At 38.2% G+C, this 19,451-nt stretch overlaps 1 protein-coding gene across 4 annotated transcripts in view; it reads left to right on the plus strand.

The window, feature by feature from the left end:
* Window positions 1-19,451, plus strand: part of PIBF1 (progesterone immunomodulatory binding factor 1) — a 228,876-nt gene that overhangs the window by 206,380 nt on the left and 3,045 nt on the right. For all 4 annotated transcript variants that reach the window (XM_004012184.6, XM_042254938.2, XM_042254939.2 and 1 more), the window contains one exon: window positions 10,384-10,557. In XM_004012184.6, the coding sequence (XP_004012233.3) occupies window positions 10,384-10,557 (174 nt within the window). Of the gene's footprint in view, window positions 1-10,383; window positions 10,558-19,451 lie in introns of those variants that run through there.

Here is a 19,451-nt window from a genome sequence, read left to right on the forward strand (position 1 = left end):
GACAGATGGGCAGATGGACAGATGGTTGGATGGGCATCATTGACTCAATGGATATGAGTTTGAGCAAACTCCAGGAGATAGTGAAGGACAGGGAAGCCTGGCGTGCTGCAGTCCATGGGACCACAAAAAGTCGGTCACTACTGAGCAACTGAACAACAGGGTAGAAAAGATTTAGAGAGATACAAGAAATTCGAAGTAGGCATGTGAAAGAGGCAGAAATAGACTTGTGATACATCTCTCCAAAGGCTGGAATTAAAACCTAAGGGTAGACATTATATGGAGACATGTTTGGTTTGCTTTGTGTGGTTGCTATTGTTGCTTTGTTTTGTTTTGTATAGAGGTTAAATAACTTGAAGGTCCCTTCCAAACCTGAAATTGTGACTGTCAGAGGCCTTGATAGAGAGCATCTGCATTATTGTGTAAATAATGAATTCATTTGAATTCTAATTTGAATCGCTTTGAATTCATTTGAATCCTGATTTCATTTCTTAATAGCTAATGACTTTGGCTGTATTTCTTAAAATCTTCTAAACCTCAGTTTGTCTTGAAAATTGCAGTAATATCTACCTCTTGGTATTTAACAGAGGATTAAATTTTTTTTTTTCTATTTATTGGGTGTGTGCTGGGTCTTAGTTGCAGCACATGGGTTCTTTGATCTTTGTTTGGTATGCAGGATCTTTACTGGCAGCAGTGAGCTTTAGTTGCAACATGCAAGATCTAGTTCCCTGACCAGGGATCAAACCCAGGCCCCCTGAATTGGGAACATAGAGTCTTACCCACTGACTACCAGGGAAATCCTGAATATTAGATTTTTGTATAAAATACATAGTGCAAAGCCTGGAACGTAGTAAATACTACATGAATATTAATTTGCCAGACAAAAATCTGTTTTGTCTATTCTTTAGAGTGTAGCGGTATTAGCATTCAAGGTATACTTTACCTTCTTAAAAAATTATATATTGAGTGAATTGAGAGAGTAGCATTGACATATATACAGTACCATGTGTAAAATGGATAGATTGTGGGAAACTGCTATGTAACAGAAGGAGCTCAGCTCCGTGTTCTATGAAGACTTAGAGGAGTGGGATGGGGGGCAGGGTGGGAGGGAGGCTCAAGAGGGAGGGGATATATATGCATACTTACATACACACTGATTCACATTATACAGCAGAAGCTAACACAACATTGTAAAACAATTATACTCCAATAATAATAAACTTTTTAAATCATACATTGAGATGTGCTAAAAATTTGCTTTGATAATGATTTTAAATTATCTTTGGACACTTAGAGTATCAATAGATAACTTTATAACAATTTTGCATTTTCTTTTAAACTATTTTGTTAGATGTGATAATGATATATTTTTTTAATCCTTATCTGATAAAAATCTCTACTGAAATATTTACAAGTGAAATGCTCTGAGGTCTGAAATCTGCTTTCAGATATTTCAAAATAACTGGAAAGGAAGTAGATAAAAACAATGTTGACAGAACATTATGGCAGTTCCTCAGGTGATTAAACATGGAGTTACCATATGGCCCAGCAATTCCACAACTGGTTTTTTACTCGAGAAATGAAAACAGGTCTACACAGAAACTTATACATGAATGTTAGATGATAACAGCATTATTCACAGCAACCAAAATGTGTAAACAACCCAAATGTCCACCAGTTGATGAATGGATTAAACAAAATGTGGGATAGCTGTACAATGAAATATTACTCAGTCATAAAAATAAATGAATTACTAGTAGATATATAACATCATGCACCTTGAAAACACCATGCTAAGTGAAAGAAGCTGGTCACAATGGATACACATGTTCCATTCATTTGAAATGCCTTGAACAAAGAAATCCACCGAAATAGAAAGTCAATTAGTGGTTGCTTGTGGCTGGTAAATTGAGGGCAGGGTGAGATAGTGGAGTGATTCCTAAAGGACTCAGGTTTCCTTCTGAGGTGATGAAAAAAAATTTTTTTTCATTTTATACTTTAAATGGATGACTATTATTGGCAAGTGAATTATATCTCAATAAAGCTGTTTTTAAGAAAAAACTATTTATTGCCAAAATGTTGATAATGGTTAAAGCTGAGCAGTAGAAAATGGGGACTAAAAGTTTCCAAAATAAGATGTTTAAATCCTCTTTCAGATGTAGTTTAAACCTCCAATATAGGTATGTACTTGGTTTAGAACAGTTCAGTTCACTTCAGTTTAGTCGCTCAGTCATGTCCGACTCTTTGCCACCCAATGGACTGCAGCACGCCAGGCTACCCTATCCATTATCAACTCCCAGAGTTTACTCAAACTCATGTCCATTGAGTCAGTGATGCCATCCAACCATCTCATCCTCTTTCCTCCCCTTCACTCCTGCCCTCAATCTTTCCCAGCATCAGAATCTTTTCAGCTGAGTCAGTTCTTTGTATCAGTGGCCAAAGTGTTGGAGTTTCATCTTCAACATCAGTCCTTCCAATGAATATTCAGGACTGATTTCCTTTAAGATGGACTGGTTGGATCTCCTTGCAGTCCAAGGGACTCAAGACTCTTCTCCAACACCACAGTTCAAAATCATCAGTTCTTCAGTGCTCAGCTTTCTTTATAGTCCAGCTCTCACATCCATGACTACTGGAAAAACCATAGCCTTGACTAGACGTACTTTGTTGGCAAAGTAATGTCTCTGCTTTTCAATATGCTGTCAGGGTTGGTCATAACTTTTCTTCCAAGGAGCAAGTGTCTTTTAATTTCATGGCTGCAGTCACCATCTGCAGTGATTTTGGAGCCCAAAAAATAAAGACTGACACTGTTTCCACTGTTTCCCCATCTATTTGCCATGAAGTGATGGGACCAGATGCCATAATCTTAGTCTTCTGAATATTGAGTTTTAAGCCAACTTTTTCACTGTCCTCTTTCACTTTCATCAAGAGGCTCTTTATTTATTTATTTTTTTTAGTTTTTTATTTTTTTAATTTTAAAATCTTTAATCTTACATGTGTTCCCAAACATGAACCCCCTCCCACCTCCCTCCCCAAAGAGGCTCTTTAGTTCTTCACTTTCTGCCATAAGGGTGGTATCATCTGCATATCTAAGGTTATTGATATTTCTCCCAGCAATCTTGATTCCAGCTTGTGCTTCCTCCAACACAGTGCATAATGTGTTATGCATATAAGTTAAATAAGCAGAGTGATAATATACAGCCTTGACATATTCCTTTCCCGATTTGGAACCAGTCTGTTGTTCCATGTCCAGTTCTAACTTGCCTCCTGACCTTCATACAGGTTTCTTAAGAGGCAGGTCTGGTGATCTGGTATTCCCATCTCTTTCAGAATTTTCCACAGTTTATTGTGATCCACACAGTCAAAGCTTTGGCATAGTCAATAAAACAGAAATAAATATTTTTCTGGAATTCTCTTGCTTTTCAATGATCCAGTGGATGTTGGCAGTTTAATCTCTGATTCCTCTGCCTTTTCTAAATCCAGCTTGAATATCAGGAAGTTCACAGTTCACGTATTGCTGAAGCCTGGCTTGGAGAACTTTGAGCATTACTTTACTAGCATGTGAGATGAGTGCAATTGTGCAGTAGTTTGAGCATTCTTTGGTATTCCCTTTCTTTGGGATGGAATTAAAACTGACCAATCCTGTGGCCACTGCTGAGTTTTCCAAATTTGCTGGCATATTGAGTGCAGCACTTTCACAGCATCAACTTTTAGGATTTGAAATAGCTCAAGTGGAATTCCATCACCTCCACTAGCTTTGTTCATAGTGATGCTTCCTAAGGCCGAGGTTTTCTGGCTCTAGGTGAGTGATCACACCATCGTGATTATCTGGGTCATGAAGATCTTTTTTGTATAGTTCTTCTGTGTATTCTTGCCACCTCTTCTTAATATCGTCTGCTTCTTTTAGGTCCATACCATTTCTGTCCTTTTTTGTGCCCCTCTTTGCATGAAATATTCCTTTGGTATCTCTAATTTTCTTGAAGAGCTCTCTAGTCTTTCCCATTCTATTGTTTTCCTCTATTTATTTGCAATGATCACTGAGGAAGGCTTTCTTATCTCTCTTTGCTATTCTTTGGAACTCTGCATTCAAATGGATATATCTTTCCTTTTCTCCTTTGCTTTTCACTTCTTTTCACAGCTATTTGTCAGACCTCCTCAGACAGCCATTTCGTTTTTTTGCATTTCTTCTCCATGGGGATGGTCTTGATCCCTGTCTCCTGTACAGTGTCATGAGACTCCGTCCACAGTTCATCAGGCACTTTGTCCATCAGATCTAGTCCCTTAAATCTTTTTCTCACTTCCACTGTATAATCAGAAGGGATTTGATTTAGGTCATACCTGAATGGTCTAGTGGTTTTGCCTACTTTCTTCAATTTCAGTCTGAATTTGGCAATAAGGAGTTCATGATCTGAGCCACAGTCAGCTCCCGGTCTTATTTTTGCTGACTGTATAGAGCTTTTCCATCTTTGGCTGCAAAGAATATAATCAATCTGATTTCGGTATTGACCATCTGGTGATATCCACGTGTAGAGTGTTCTCTTGTGTTGTTGGAAGAAGGTGTTTGCTATGACCAGTGCGCTCTCTTGGCGAAATTCTATTAGCCTTTGCCCTGCTTCATTCTGTACTCCAAGGCCAAATTTGCCTGTTACTCCAGGTGTTTCTTGACTTCCTACTTTTTGCATGTCAGTCCCCTATAACGAAAAGACATCTTTTTTGGGTGTTAGTTCTAAAAGGTCTTGTGGGTCTTCACAGAACCATTCAACTTCAGCTTCTTCAGCATTACTGGTCGGGGCATAGACTTGGATTACCATGATATTGAATTGTTTGCCTTGGAAACGATCAGAGATCATTCTGTCATTTTTGAGTTTGCATCCATGTACTGCATTTCAGACTGTTTTGTTTTGGTTTAAAACCAGGTTGGTTTTTACCTTGGGTTAGCTCAGGTAAGAAAGATGCACAGAATGCTGACTTGACTGCCAGATACATTGTTATTCCTCTGAGGAGCACTTCAGTGTAACCTCCAGTGGAGCACATGTTTGCATTATACTTCTTAGAGCTATTTTCATCAAGAAATGCCATCTATGTGTCCCCTTGCCAACATCTTTGCAGAGTTTACAACTTTCAGCCATTTATTGGCATCAACCGTGCAATACTCTTAAGCAGCTGCTCTGCAGTGGAGCTCTTTTAATATGCCACCCTCTATGCAAATAGTTTATACTAAATGACCAGGATATGTGCATTCACATTCAAGAGAGTAGTTTATCTCTTTCATAGAGTGTTTGTACAGTCATCATCTTCAACATCATCATTATCTGGAAGCTTCATAAGAATGTCCTTAACTCTTCCACTTTGAGGAGCAGAGTACTGCAGTGTGGTTTTTATTGTTTTGTTTTATTTTTATCTTAAGTTATAATCATATAATTGGATGCAGTTCTACATTTGTTCATTTTAATGAATGGTTCCTTCATTCCTGAAGTTACGGTAATTTTCATATGTATTTGATATACTAGAATTATAAGATATATCCTATTAGGTTTTTGTAGATCACTAGAAAATGTATCAGAACTAATCAATATTATTATCAGTCAGACTGTTATAGAAGAACGTTTAAAGGTCTCAAACAAGTGGTATAAGGAAAAGAGAATTGAGGCATGGTACTTTTGTTGTACTTGAATTTTAAAATGAATGAGTAATGAATCTATGATTTTTAAAAAGCAGAAATTAAAAGAAATATTTTGACAAATGACTTTCTAAATTAATGGAGCATTTGCCAGGAATTGACTAGGACTGCCAAAAAGAAGGGTCCCTGAATAAGATATTCTACATTTTGTAATTTTGGATAAGAGAGCCTGCTTTCCATCTGAGGACCCTAGAGTGAAACCTGCTTGACAGATTTTCTTGTCCACATATCCAGCTATCTCATTCAGACGAATGGCCCATAGCAGCAAAAAGAAAACATTTTGTCTGTTTCTTCATTCATAAATTGGGACACACAACCAAAGACTGTCAGAAACTGGAAGAAAATTAATAGCACAAGAGAGAAAAAAAAAAAAAAAAGGCACAGTAAACAGAGGGACTGACTCTTCTCCAGAGAAAACAAAAAAAATTCTATGACAGAAAAGAACTTGCAAGGTTTTGTAATTAGTTTCTTCAGAAAGATTTGAGAAATTAGTATTTATAGAAAATAAGCAGTGTATAGAAAAAGTTTCTGGTGTTTTCAAAAATTGCTGAAATCAAAATCATGAAGTTACTGTAAGTAAGTTAAAATGCCAGTAGAAGGATGTCAGGAAAAGTGAACAGACTCTCCTAAAACTTTGAAAAAGGTAAAAAGACAGAAATTTACCAGGAAAAGGTAAACAATATTGACAGTTCTGAGAGAAAGAAAATACTTACAAAGAAATCAGCATTAGCTTGGCATCATAGTTCCCAGAAATTTGACTTTAGAAAACAGAGAAGTAATACCAGCAGAGTTCTGAGGACGAGTACTTTACCAGAGCACCCCCTCATGAAATTACTAGATTGTTTGCCATCAAATGACGAAGAGAGAGAGAGACGAGAAATAATGGAACATGCCAAGATGTGCAATAAAAGGAAATTTCAGAGTAACAACTTTGCATCAGTCTTAAGATCAGTCAGTACAAAATTGATTCCAGCAAACAGTATGATTAAGAAGCTAGATAATCTTAGGTAATATGGAAAAAAAGGCATTTCCATCAATGAGGAGAAAAAAGGCAGAAACTCTTTAAGAAGAAGGGGAGAGATCACTGTAAGAAAGTCAAGGTTGCTAATCTAAAATGGATAACCAACAAAGACCTAGTGTATAGCACATGGAACTCTGCTCAGTGTTGTGTGGCAGCCTGGATGGGAGGGGTGTTTGTGGGGAGATGGATGCATGTATATATATGGCGGCTGAGTCCCTTCGCTTTCACCTGAAACTATTACAACACTGTTTGTTAATTACCTATGTGTGTGTGCTAAGTCGCCTCAGTCGTGTCGTACTCTTTGCGACCCTATGGGCTGCAGCCTGCCAGGCTTCCCTGTCCTTCACCATCTCCCAGAGTTGGGTCAAACTCATATCCATTGAGTTGGTGATACCCTTAGACTCAGGAAAACTGCCCACCCTCACAATAGAAGAAATGCAAAATAAACATACCCAAATACATATGAGACTGGCAAAGATCCAAAAAGGTGAGACAAGCATACACTTGATCAGTTTGGAAGCTGAAGCTTATTGAATCAGAGTAGATTTCCTAAGTTTATACAGTTAATAATCCTGTCCAGAGTAGGGGGAGTCTTTGATTTCTAACCGAGTACTGAAATATTTCCACTACCTGTGCCTGGCTTTCTGTGTGCTCAGTCTCCAGTGGTGGTGTCAATACTATTTGACGTTAAGTGGAATTTTCTTTGTTCAAATTTACCATTGATATAAAAGAGATCATCTGTATGAAAACATAATAAAACTGCATCTTATTTTGGTGTCCATTGTAGCTGTGTATTATCCTAATAGGAATTTTGCAGAATTCTGTTGTTTTTTCAGTGTTCTTTACTTAGATTTCAGAAGCTGTGCTAACATTTAATGTTAGCACTATCAGATGAACAGCAGTAGTACTGTGACAGCACCCTCCATTGGGGTCATCCTAGTCTAAAAGTAAAAACCTGTGAATTTCCCTTCTGTCTCCTGACCAGCATCAGAAGTGATCTGTTACCTGTAACTGTTCCTATATGAGCAGCAGGTGAGGCCAAAGAGAAACAAAAGCATGACTTCCTCTTGGACTCTCAGGAGCCAAAGCCCTCTGCCTGGTACCCCCTCATCCCCTTTGTTTTCTCCCTCCTTATCCTCACCGTCTCCCCCTTCCCTCCCCTCAGAAGGTATGATTCCCTGGACCCTGTTTATCTATAGAATAGTGTTAGGTTGTATTGGAGGAAATTTTTTTCTTAATATTTTATCTCCATGCCAAGGTATAAAAGGTGTGACTAGTAAAAAGTTTCTTTCAGATAAAAAATGTTCCTTTGATAGGCTGAGAGACCATTGTCTCCCCTCTCACTTCTATTTACCTCGTGGTAACTAGAACAGGAGCTGAAATCTACCGTAACAGCAGACATGTTTTACATTAAATCAGTGGTACACACACCACCATAGGGAAGCATATGAATGAAGTAGCATAGTCTCAAAAGCAATGAGTCCTCAAAAGGCTCAAATATCAGGGACTTCCCTGATGGTTCAGTGGTTAAGAATCCACCTTGCAATGCAGGGGACAAAGGATCAATCCGTGGTCAGGGAACTAAGATCTCACATGCTGCAGAGCAACTAAGACAGGACACAGCCAAATAAATAATTTTTTAAATAGTATATCAGACTGGCAGTTTCTGAAGGTAGACACATCCTCATGTGCATTGGCCAAGCCAGCCCCATTCCGAAAAGAGAGGATTCTGGCATTATTTCTTCTAGCTCCTCTCTTGGCCCTGTGAGTTATTAAGGCTTTGTGGCTTAAACTCAACAGCTCTGTTTTAAAATACTCACTCAAGCTAGATGGTTCTAAATAGAACTAATGACAGCCAGAAAAAAAAAAAAAGGCCTGTAGGAACTTGCTCTGACACAGAGCTGATGTCTATAAACAGATTAGGAGAAGGAAGCAGAACATTTTCTATCGCTGTAACTTTTGTGTCTTGGCACGAAGATGAAATAAAATCATAGGAGAAAATTACCTCCAACAAAGCCTACCACTGTTCTACAGAGAATAAAGTAAAGAAAAGTTTAGTCTGCCCTCTCTCCATATACTTGTATTTGATCAAATCAATTTATTAATGAAGCATAAATATCCACTAGTTAGTGTTCGGTGCTAAAGGTTTGACTATGGGGAAAAGAAACAACAAAACAGATGTAGAAGAGAGAATGAGGAAAATTTTTGATCTGGGTTTTTCAAGTTCAGCTTAACTAATCCTTAGTTCAAACAATGACTGATAGACCTACTCAGGTTTTTGTTTGTAGAAGAGTGAGTATTATGTTTTGTTGTGTCTTTACTGAAGTATAGTCGGTTTACGATGTTTCAGGTGTAGGGCAGAGTGATTCTGATTCCCTGTGCTCTACAAGTTGGTTCTTGATGTTGATCTGTTTTATATATAGCAGTCTGTATCTGTTAATCCCAAATTCCTGATTTATCCCTCCCCCCACTTTCCCTTTTGGTAACCATAAATTTCTTTTCTGTCTTTTAGTCCGGGAATAGCATAGTTAAAGAAATCCTGAAGCTATATTAAACTTATTGTTTGAACTGCTGATTAATAGACAAGAAAAAAATTTTCAGACTTTTTCCCTTGCATCTTCATGCAAGATTTCAAAAAAGGCTGGTAGGATAGTTTAAGAGGTAGAAGAGAAAAAGTTAAGTGCCTGAATAATCTGTTTATCAAGTATGTGTAGAAAAGCTACAGGGGGACGTAGCTATGCCCATGACTCCCAAATCTGTTATAATCACCTGGGGATCTTTAAAAATTTCAGAGCAAAGGCTACACCCCGGTTCAATTATCTCTCAATCTCTGAGAGTGAAACACAGGCATCAGGGTCTTTTTTTTTTTAAGCTCAACAGGTGATTCCAGTGTGCTGAAAAATTTGGGAAACACTAGACTATGGAATTGGAGAAGGCAATGGCACCCCACTCCAGTACTCTTGCCTGGCAAATCCCATGGACGGAGGAGCCTGGTAGGCTGTAGTCCATGGGGTCGCTAGGAGTCGGACACGACTGAGCGACTTGATTTTCACTTTTCACTTTGATGCACTGGAGAAGGCAATGGCAACCCACTCCAGTGTTCTTGCCTGGAGAATCCCAGGGATAGGGGAGCCTGGTGGGCTGCCGTCTCTGAGGTCGCACAGAGTCGGGCACGACTGAAGCGACGTAGCACAGCAGCAGGCTATGGAAAATATTGTTTTTGAAGTACAGTTGATTTATAATACTGTGTTTGTTCCAGTTGTACAGCAGAGTGATCCAGTTATACATGTATTTTTTTCAGAGTATTTTCCATCGTAGGTTATTATAAGATATTGAATATAGTTCTCTGTGCTATACAGTAAGTCCTTGTTACTGATCTCCTTTATGTATAATAGGATAATACTATTATTGTGTCTCTTAACCCCATACTCCCTATTTCTCCCTCCCCCTCTTTCCTCTTTGGAATGATATATTTATCTTTTAACAGTATTAACAATTATGAGATTTTTTTGCATCATTATTGAACATTAATATGTAGTTATTTTCACAACTTTCCTCATTTATGTAATGTATTGTTTCAGTGTTTTTTCTACTTCAAGAATAAAAATAAATATTTTAACATCAATATCATGAGTTCTGCTTGCTAAAATCATACTTGCCTTCCTCTTCTATTTTCATGTATCAACAGGAATTGGCAGCAATGAAACAGATTATCACTCACATGCGTAGTAAGCGTTCTGAGGACAACTTACTTTTCACTAAAATGGAATCCAAAAATGTGACAGAAAATCAGAAATCAAAGACTTTGAATGTGCCTAAAGAACCTGAAGACAATGTATTTATACCCAAACCAACACTGTTTGTAAGTACAACAAAAATTAATTTAGAATGTTAGTCTTTAGTTTTCACTAAATATATTTGACTTAAATATCCTTCCTCTCACTCATATTGGTTTCAGACTAACTGTAATCATTTTACGAAAGGGCCTTGAAAGATCTGTGTTAGTCCCTTTTCTAGTTAGCATATTGAACTTGCCCAGTAATTAGCATTAATATAGCACCTTCCATTCTCCAGGGACAAATTTTAAACGAATCAGAAACTCTTGATTTGACTGGTTTACAGCATGATCTCTCAGTTTTCATTAGGATGTAGCTGAGATCATACCTCTTTTGAAAGATTTTCTCTTGTATATCAAAGAAAGTTTATTATAGATAAAAGAGAAAATGCAGATAAGCAAAAAGAAGTTTGTTGGGGGGGGGTTGTTTGTTTGTTTGTTGTTTTGGCCATGCCTCTCGGCTTAAAGGATCTTAGTTCCCTGACCAGGGATTGAATTCCAGCCCTCAAGAGTGAAAGGGCTGAGTCCTAACCACTGGACAGCCAGGGAATTCCCTGTTTGCATCATTTATAAATTTACATAAGAATAAAAGGGATGTAAAATATCACCTGTCCCCTCTTATTTGTAAAATAATATATTTTGCTGTAAGGAGTTTCTTGTAAAGTATAAAACCAATCATATTAACATAAACCAAAAATCTGAAATGTATTATTAGGTAAAAATGTATGTGCACAGAAAGTAGTTAAAAAAAAAAAAAAGAAATTAGAAATATTTGGATTAAAAGTAGAGAAAATAAATTATGAAATATTAAAAATGATGTTTTAATAATAATGAGAATTTAACAGAATCAAACTAGGAGTAACTTTATTAAATAGTTCACTTTACTTCAACACGGTTACCCCTCCATGCCTTAATTTCTCAGAAAAGGCATGATTTTTACCATCTGAGCATAGAGACTCAAAGCCAGAAAGATTTTCTGTATGATATTCTGAGTCAGTGAGTCCTCAGAATCTTAAACTTTTTTCAACTCCCTAGATGATTATAATAATCGGTCAAGTATGGGAACTTCTGATCTAAGCTGTTTCATTATACATTCAGAACATGCTACTCAAGATCAATGAGATGTGAGAGATTGCTTGGTGATTACATAGTTCAGCCTCCTTTTTCAAAAAAATGACAGAGTTACAATCTAAATGAAATAAGGGATAATTATCATAAGGATCTATGTGGCAGTAGACTGAGCTAACAGAATGGAGAAAACAGGAAATCTAGATTGACCAGCCTGGGAACAAGGCAGCCCTGTGGATTTCCAGGGCTGAGTCCATGGATCTTCTCCTCTAGTGGTACCTTGGTTTCTCGCTATTTCTCTCTTAGTGTCTGCTCGCTCACAGTTTCCACCTCCTTATCCACTTGCTCACAGTTCCTTGTCTTGAGATGTGTTTCTCTGCATCCTTTGCCTAATCTGCTCTCTTCTAACTAGTTCTCTCTGTATTTTCCAAAGGCAAGAATTGAATCGGCACAGTTCCTCCTTATTGGGGGATGGATACCTCTTGTGGCAAGACGTGTTAAGGTTATTAGCCAGCTACTGAATGGCTGCCCTTACTAATGACCAGGGATCATCTGGTACCAAAGAAAGCTGCCTAGGACTGTTCATTCAGAAGGGCTACGGCTAGGCAGGTTCTCCTCAGAAAGTCAGCTCAGATTATGGCAGACACTATGATGTGTCTGTTATTATAGTCTACAAGAAGAGAGCAGACTGAATATATAGATGCTAATGGGAAATGTAGCGTTGGATGAAAACCCCATGGTACAGCCAAATACCTTAAGCCTATCACACGCTCTGGTCTGCTTTTCTGACCCTTCTCTGTTTCAAGCAACAAACTACTCTTTCTGACCCTGACCTCCTACATGTCTGACTTTAGCTGGGTAAGTAACCTGATTCTGATATCCTGAAATCCTGACTGTCACCAGTACAGAAGTAACAGATTTCTCCAGGATGTCAACATAAGGTTTTGCAGAGAAAACAGTTAAGATTGTAAATGTAAAGTCTTAATTGAGTAGCTTTTATTTCCTCCTTTATGCTTATCTGTATTTTTTTCTACAATAATCTTTTTCTTATATACTAGAGAAAATGTTTCAAAAGAGGTATAATCTCAGCTACATCCTAATGAAAACTGAGAGCTCATGCCATAAACCAGTCAAATCAAGACTGTGTTGCTAATAATGTAGAATTTGGAATGGGAACTGACCAGGTCACCTGGGGTGAGTCACTAAAATGCCCTGAACTGATTCTTATCTATAAAATTAGGAGCGAGATTGCATGATATAAGGCCTGGACTTCTTTTATAGTAGCATCCATGATTATCTTAAAGCATCATAATTTCTACAGTTACTGAGTATTTTTAATTTTCCATAGCAATGCTTTTCTTGTTTTCTCTGATCTTGTTAATAGGAATTTATGGTGCTAATATTTGAAAGTAAGATCTAACCATTACATAATTTTATGGTTCTATAGCTAAAATGGAACATTTCTAATTTACTTCCAGATCCTTTGGCTGAAATTATTTGCTGTTGGTATTTTTCCCTAATATTAAATTCAATAATGGAGGGATGGATAGGTGCGTGTTTATATATACACTGAAAATATGAAAATATACAGAAAGCCCCTGTTAAATGGGCAGTAGGGTAAAGGTGGATTCCCTGGTGGTTCAAATGGTAAAGAATCACCTGCAATGCAGGAGACCCAGGCTTGATCCCTAGGTTGGGAAGATCCCCTGGAGGAGGAAAGGGCAACCCACTCCAGTATTCTTGCCTGGGAAATCCCATGGACAGAGGAGCCTGGTGGGCTACAGTCTATGGGGTCACATGGTCAAACGTGACTGAGCAACTATCACTTGCACTTGCTGGGTGAACGTAGAGCTGAGTTAGAGAAGAGAGAAGGGAGGAATAAGAACTTAAGACATTTTTCTTCACATAAGTTTATAATCATAAAAATGTCCTGCAGTGTTCATGTGATATTTACGTACGAAGACAACCCCACAAGGTGTACTTTGTTTGTTTGTTTCCTTTTTCTGGCTGGCTGTGTCAGGTCGTAGTATCAGCACTCAGGATCTTTCCTGGCAGCAATAGGCTTCTCTCTAGTTGTGCTCGTAGGCTGCAGAGCAGGTGGGCTCTGTAGTTTGCAGCTCTCAGGGCCTCCGTGAGGCACCCGGGCTCAGTTGGAGGACATAGGCTTAGTTGCTCTGCTATACATGGGATCTCTGTTTCTCTGACCAGGGATGGAACCCACATCCCCTGCATTGGAAGGAAGTTCTCAACCTCTGGACCACCAGGGAAGTGTCTCCCACAAGTTGTATTCTGTAGGAAAACTCTTGGCTGTTGAAATCACACATGTTGGCAGGGTTATTATTCAGGCATTTTTGATGAACCAGCAAAGACTAAACTGAACCATAGAATGTAAGTGCTTTGAGGATGGAAGCTGTGTTCCCATTGCCTTACATAGCACATGATCAAAGCAGATAATAAATATTTGGCAACATAGGACTTAAAAAAAAGAAAGTTATTTGCCTCCCCAATTTAGTTATCGTCTTAGCTGTTAAAACTCTGTGGGGAATTTTAGCGTTGAACTAAATAAACTACGTGGGGTCACAAAGAGTCGGACACGACTGAGCAACTGAACAACAAATAAACTACAAGGAAAGTGAAAGCAGCAGCTTCTAAGACCACGTGCTGCTTCTGTGTCAGGCAACACCACTCAGTCTCTTTCATCCGAAACTCACAGTTTGTTCCCACCGATAATCTGCTTTCTCTTTGGTTTTTAGCTGTCCTAGCCATTTTTACCTATCACCTTCCTAGAAGACAACAAGAGCTATTTGAATTCCCTTTGTAGTAACTCTCCTCTCCTTTCAGAGCAGCATGCAACTGTCTTTTGCTAGTTGTCTGTTCCTTTCCCAAAATACCTTTATATTCAGGATTCATATCATTGTCATTATTTTGTCAATACTTTCTTTAAATACATATTAGCAACCCCACTGTTAGTCTTGTCTCCAGGTAGATTGTGGTGGTTTGGTTGCTAAGTCATGTCCAACTCTTTGCAACCCCAGGGACTGTAGCCCACCAGGCTCCTCTATCCATGGAATTCTCCAGGCAAGAATACTGAAGTGGTAGCCGTTTCCTTCTCCAGGGGAATCTTCCAGACTGAAGGATGGAACCCATGTCTCCTGCATTGCAGGCGGATTCTTTTACCACTGAGCCACCAGGGATTGTAGGCATTAAACAAAGAAAGAGCCTGAATCTCCAAATAGAATAGGGAACATAGTAAGAATACGCAGCACAAGTACGTAATTGAAGGGTCTGAATTACAGGGAGTTCATGATAGCGTCCCGGTCTTGACTTATACTGGTCACCTCATTGGCTAGTGTATGTTGAATGGGTAAATTACATTTATGTAATTCTTACAAAAATTATTATATAAACCACTTGATTCTCAAGAAGTGGTTTAGAAGGCTATGTGTAGTCATCTGAAGGCCAAACATTTTCAAGTAAGTTAAGCTGAACAAATGTGTGCTGACTCTATAGAGGACCTAAGCATTATAGAGCATCTGATCATGAAGAGAGAGTCAACTTTGGACTTCTCGGTCCAGCGCAGGGGGTGCAGGTTCGATCCCTGGTTGGGGAACTAAGATCCCACATGCTTCTTGTGTAGCTAAAAAATAAGAATAATTTTAAAGATAAAATGAAAATAAATACATTAGAAAGTTTGAAGTAAGTACTAAAAAAAAAGTCAGCTTTAAAGATGCTTGTCCTCCAAGATCAAGGATAAGAAAACAAATGAAAATAGTAAAAGGTGAAATTGGGTGGACTCTTTTAAAGGAAATACAAATTTATTATGAAAATTAAAAAAAGAGAGAGAGAGAGATAATATGATGTTGATGGGCACCAGGAAAGAAAGCATTGAGGTTGATCTTGAAGAATGTCTAGGATTTGACAAGGACAACAAGGGTTAATGAGTAAGAAATTCTAAGAGCAGAGAGTGTAATATTCATAAAACATTTTCTAATTTGCTCCTTTTCATTATTCAAAATGAGAATGTTTAATAATCTGACTTTATACCTCTCCTACTACATTCTTATGCCAGGCTTTAGGCATTTCACCACTTAATGCTTTCTCTTAGGACAAAAGAAAAATACACATCAATAAGGTATACATAGAGTAGTCTGATTCAAAGAGGCAGGAATTATTAGAATGGTGGTTACCAGAAAGCAGGGGGAATGGGGAGTTATTATGTCTACTGTGTGCAGAATAAGCAAAATATTTTATGGCACACCAGGGTAAATGAACTTTGCTGGTAGGTTGAAGCAGCTCCAGCCATGTCTAAAGGCTCAGGGGCCAGTTGCTCATCATACCTCTAATGCTTTCTTGTCACATTTGTTTGGAAGCTCTGGTTTCACTGTTTCATGTTGAATCTAGATTTGTCTCATCAGAACATGCTCAGAATCAGACCTCAAGATATCTAGCTATGTCTATTTACATTTTTAAAAATAATTTTGTAATTTCAGCTCTCAGGAATAGTAATAGCAACCCCTTTCTGATGTAATGTAGCTGTGAGCTAAATTAGAAATAGCGATTCATTTTAGTACACGTGGAAGTAGAGCTGTGAGGACTCCATAATTTGGGGCAGTTTCTCATTTAGTCACTTCCTTGGTAGAAAAGCTGGTCGGCTCTCCTAGACTCATTTAAGTTGAGCCCTGCCTTTGAGGACTCGTAAATATTTGTTTCTTTGATTCCTAGTTTGTATCTTTGTTTTCAAAATACAGTGATTATATCTACCAAGCATAGTATTTCTTTACTTCAAAAAAGTGGCGCTGGCTGAACATTATTAATAGATTCTTAACTTCTAGCTCTCTTTCTAGATTCCAGGAATAATCTACCAGGGGTATTGTGTCTGCATTTATCAGTCAGCATTCTTCTCAATGTTATAATCCCCAAGTTATATATTAATGTTTTAGTTGTCTGTTTCTGGATGATACAAAAGTAGCTATCTTATCAGTTATTATCTCCCGAATCACATTGAAACAGTAAATTACTTCTGGTTGGTTTCCAGTTAATCCCATCATTTGTTTTTAACCACAGCCCCCTGAGCTCTTTCCTAGATCTGGTATACAGTTTACTTCAGGGCCTGCTAACACCACTAATCATGGGAGGTTTTCACCATTTGTACAGTAATTTGTACTGTTTCTTTATAAAGTTACAAATATAATTAACCTAAACCAGCTTGGAAAATTAAAGCAGTGTTTTGGCTCAGATGGTAAAGAAGAACCCCAAGTCCTGAGTTAAGATCCCCTGGAAAAGGGAATGGCCACCTACTCCAGTTTTCTTGCCTAGAGAATTCCATGGACAGAAGAACCTGGCAGGCTACACAGCCCATAGGGTTGCAAAGAGTCGGACACGACTAAGTGATTAAAATTTATCTGCCCAATACAAAAGTTCACTCTAAGTGATTTGTATGTCTAGGACTTCCCCGGTGGTCCAGTGAGAATCTGCCTGCCAGTGCAGGGGAGACAGGTTCCATCCCTGATCTGGGAAGATTCCACATACCAGAGTAGCTAAAACTGTGTGTCACAACTGCTGAGCCCACAGTCTCTAGATCCCATGCTCTGGAACAAGGGACCCCATTCACTGCAACTAGGAAAAAACCCATGTGCGGTAACCAAGATCCAGTGCAGCCAAAAGTTAATTAATTAATTCAGGAGTTTGTATGTCTAATATATGTCTAATGTGTTTATATATAAAATATATTATCAAAAGGGTTTCATATCATGGAACCTCTGAGAATCTTAATTCTTTTTAACTGTGAAATAGAAAATAAACGTGCTCCTCAGAAGATTAACTCTGTAAATGACTGAAGAGGCATAGCAAAATTTGTTACCTAAAATACCATCTTATGGGTAGAAGAGCTAAACAACTTCAAGATAGTAACATAAAAGAAACACTACTGTTAAATAGGTAAAAGAGTGGAATTACCAAAATAAAAAGCAGTTAGTTCTGTATCTGAATTTTTGTGCCCACTTTATTTAACAGTCATCTATCAGGGGTTGGCAAATTTTTCCTTAAAATGCAAGACAGTAAATATTCTAGGCCTTAAGAGGCACATGCATATTGCTTCACTTTTTACCTTTCTTTAAAAATGTTAAATCCATTCTTAACAGGCAGTCCATATAAAAACAGACCATGGACCATAGTTTGCCAGTCAGTGATCTATCTTAATGTAGTTTGCTCAGTACTAATCAGGAGTTGGTAAAAGCTTAGAAACTTCCAGTGTCTGGAACTTTGGGCTGTCACTAATGGATAGTACCTTACTGACAAAATATCTAAAAACAGAGAATGCATGTGTCATAGGATCTGAAATCAGCTTTCCAGAATCACTATTATCTCCAAGGAATTTGTTTGAATTTTGCTAGTGTTTAGATATAGATACTGATGTAGATGAGAAGTTGACCTATTCTATCGTAATGTTATTCACCGGTAACCTGAGTTTCAGACAGTGACTGAGGGCAGAAGTTTACCAGTAGAAAGACTGAGCGTGCCTTGAGTTCATACCACAGAATATGCTATTTCCATATCTTACTGGTTATTATCATTCCCATTCAATAATGGCAGTGTTACTTAGAATCATTAATAGTGCCCGCCTTACTTGTAAATGGTGATGTTACCTGATTAGTTGGAGCCATATTATGGCATTACTGTGGTGTCATTTTCTTTCACATTGCATAGGGGCAACTCTTGAATATAAACTCTCATGAGAATTCATAGCCAGACTTAAATAGAACTGAGAGGTGTCTCTCCTAGCTAAGCCTAACATCATTCATTCATTTAAAAAAATGTTTATTGAGCCCTTACCTTATGCCAAGTACTGTTAGAGGTAATAAGGATATAAAAATTTTGCCTTCCATGAGTGCTTACATTCTTTTATGAAAATTAAACTATAAATCGACAAGCAAAAAACAAAAAACAAATTGTGGAGAAATTGGAAAATTGACAAATGCTATAGGAAAAAATAAAACAAGATGGGGAGTGAGGAATAGAGGGGGTGGCCTCCTCAAGAAGGTGACACTTAAGACTTGGAAGAAATAAAATCAAATGCTCAAGAGTTTTGAGCAGCTGGGTTTTGCTAAATCTCATCATTATCTTAATATTAAGTCAGTATACCCAGGTAAAAATAGATTCCGATGGGAACTTGCTTTGCTATTAAACATGTAGGAAATGAGTTCCTATTACTTTTTTTTTTCTATTTTAGAATACAAAATATCTAATAAAATATGTGACTTTCTGTAACAGCAAAGTCCAGGTAGCTCACACTGGAAACTGTACCCTTTTTCAGTGTTTCTGCTTTTTTCAAAACATTTTTATTTATTTCCTTTTGTGGCCATGTGCACACTGCTCTATTTGTTTGTTTTTCTCTGTCTGGTTTCGGAGATCGGAGACTGCTCGCTCGTTGCAGTGCACGGGCTTCTCCTTGCAGCGGCTTCTCTTGTTTCGGAGCACGGGCTCTCAGCATGCGGGCTTCAGTTGTTGTGGTGCACAGGTTCAGTAGCTCCTCGACATATGGAATGTCCCAGACCAGGGACTGAACCCGTGTCCCCTGCACTGGTGGATTCTTATCTGCACTTCCTGGGAAGCCGAGAGGCTGACAAATGTAGTTTGTCATTACTCTCATAATAAAATCAGAGTTCTGTGTTTCAGAAGAGAAAAATAGATGTAACCCAGGAAACCAGCAGGCCATGTCATCTATTCAGTTCAGTTCAGTCGCTCAGTTGTGTCCGACTCTTTGCGACCCCATGAATCACAGCACGCCAGGCCTCCCTGTCCATCACCAACTCCCAGAGTTCACTCAAACTGACGTCCATCGAGTCCGTGATGCC

This window comes from Ovis aries, chromosome 10 (genome assembly GCF_016772045.2).
Source record: "Ovis aries strain OAR_USU_Benz2616 breed Rambouillet chromosome 10, ARS-UI_Ramb_v3.0, whole genome shotgun sequence".
NCBI classification, from domain to species: Eukaryota; Metazoa; Chordata; class Mammalia; order Artiodactyla; family Bovidae; genus Ovis; species Ovis aries.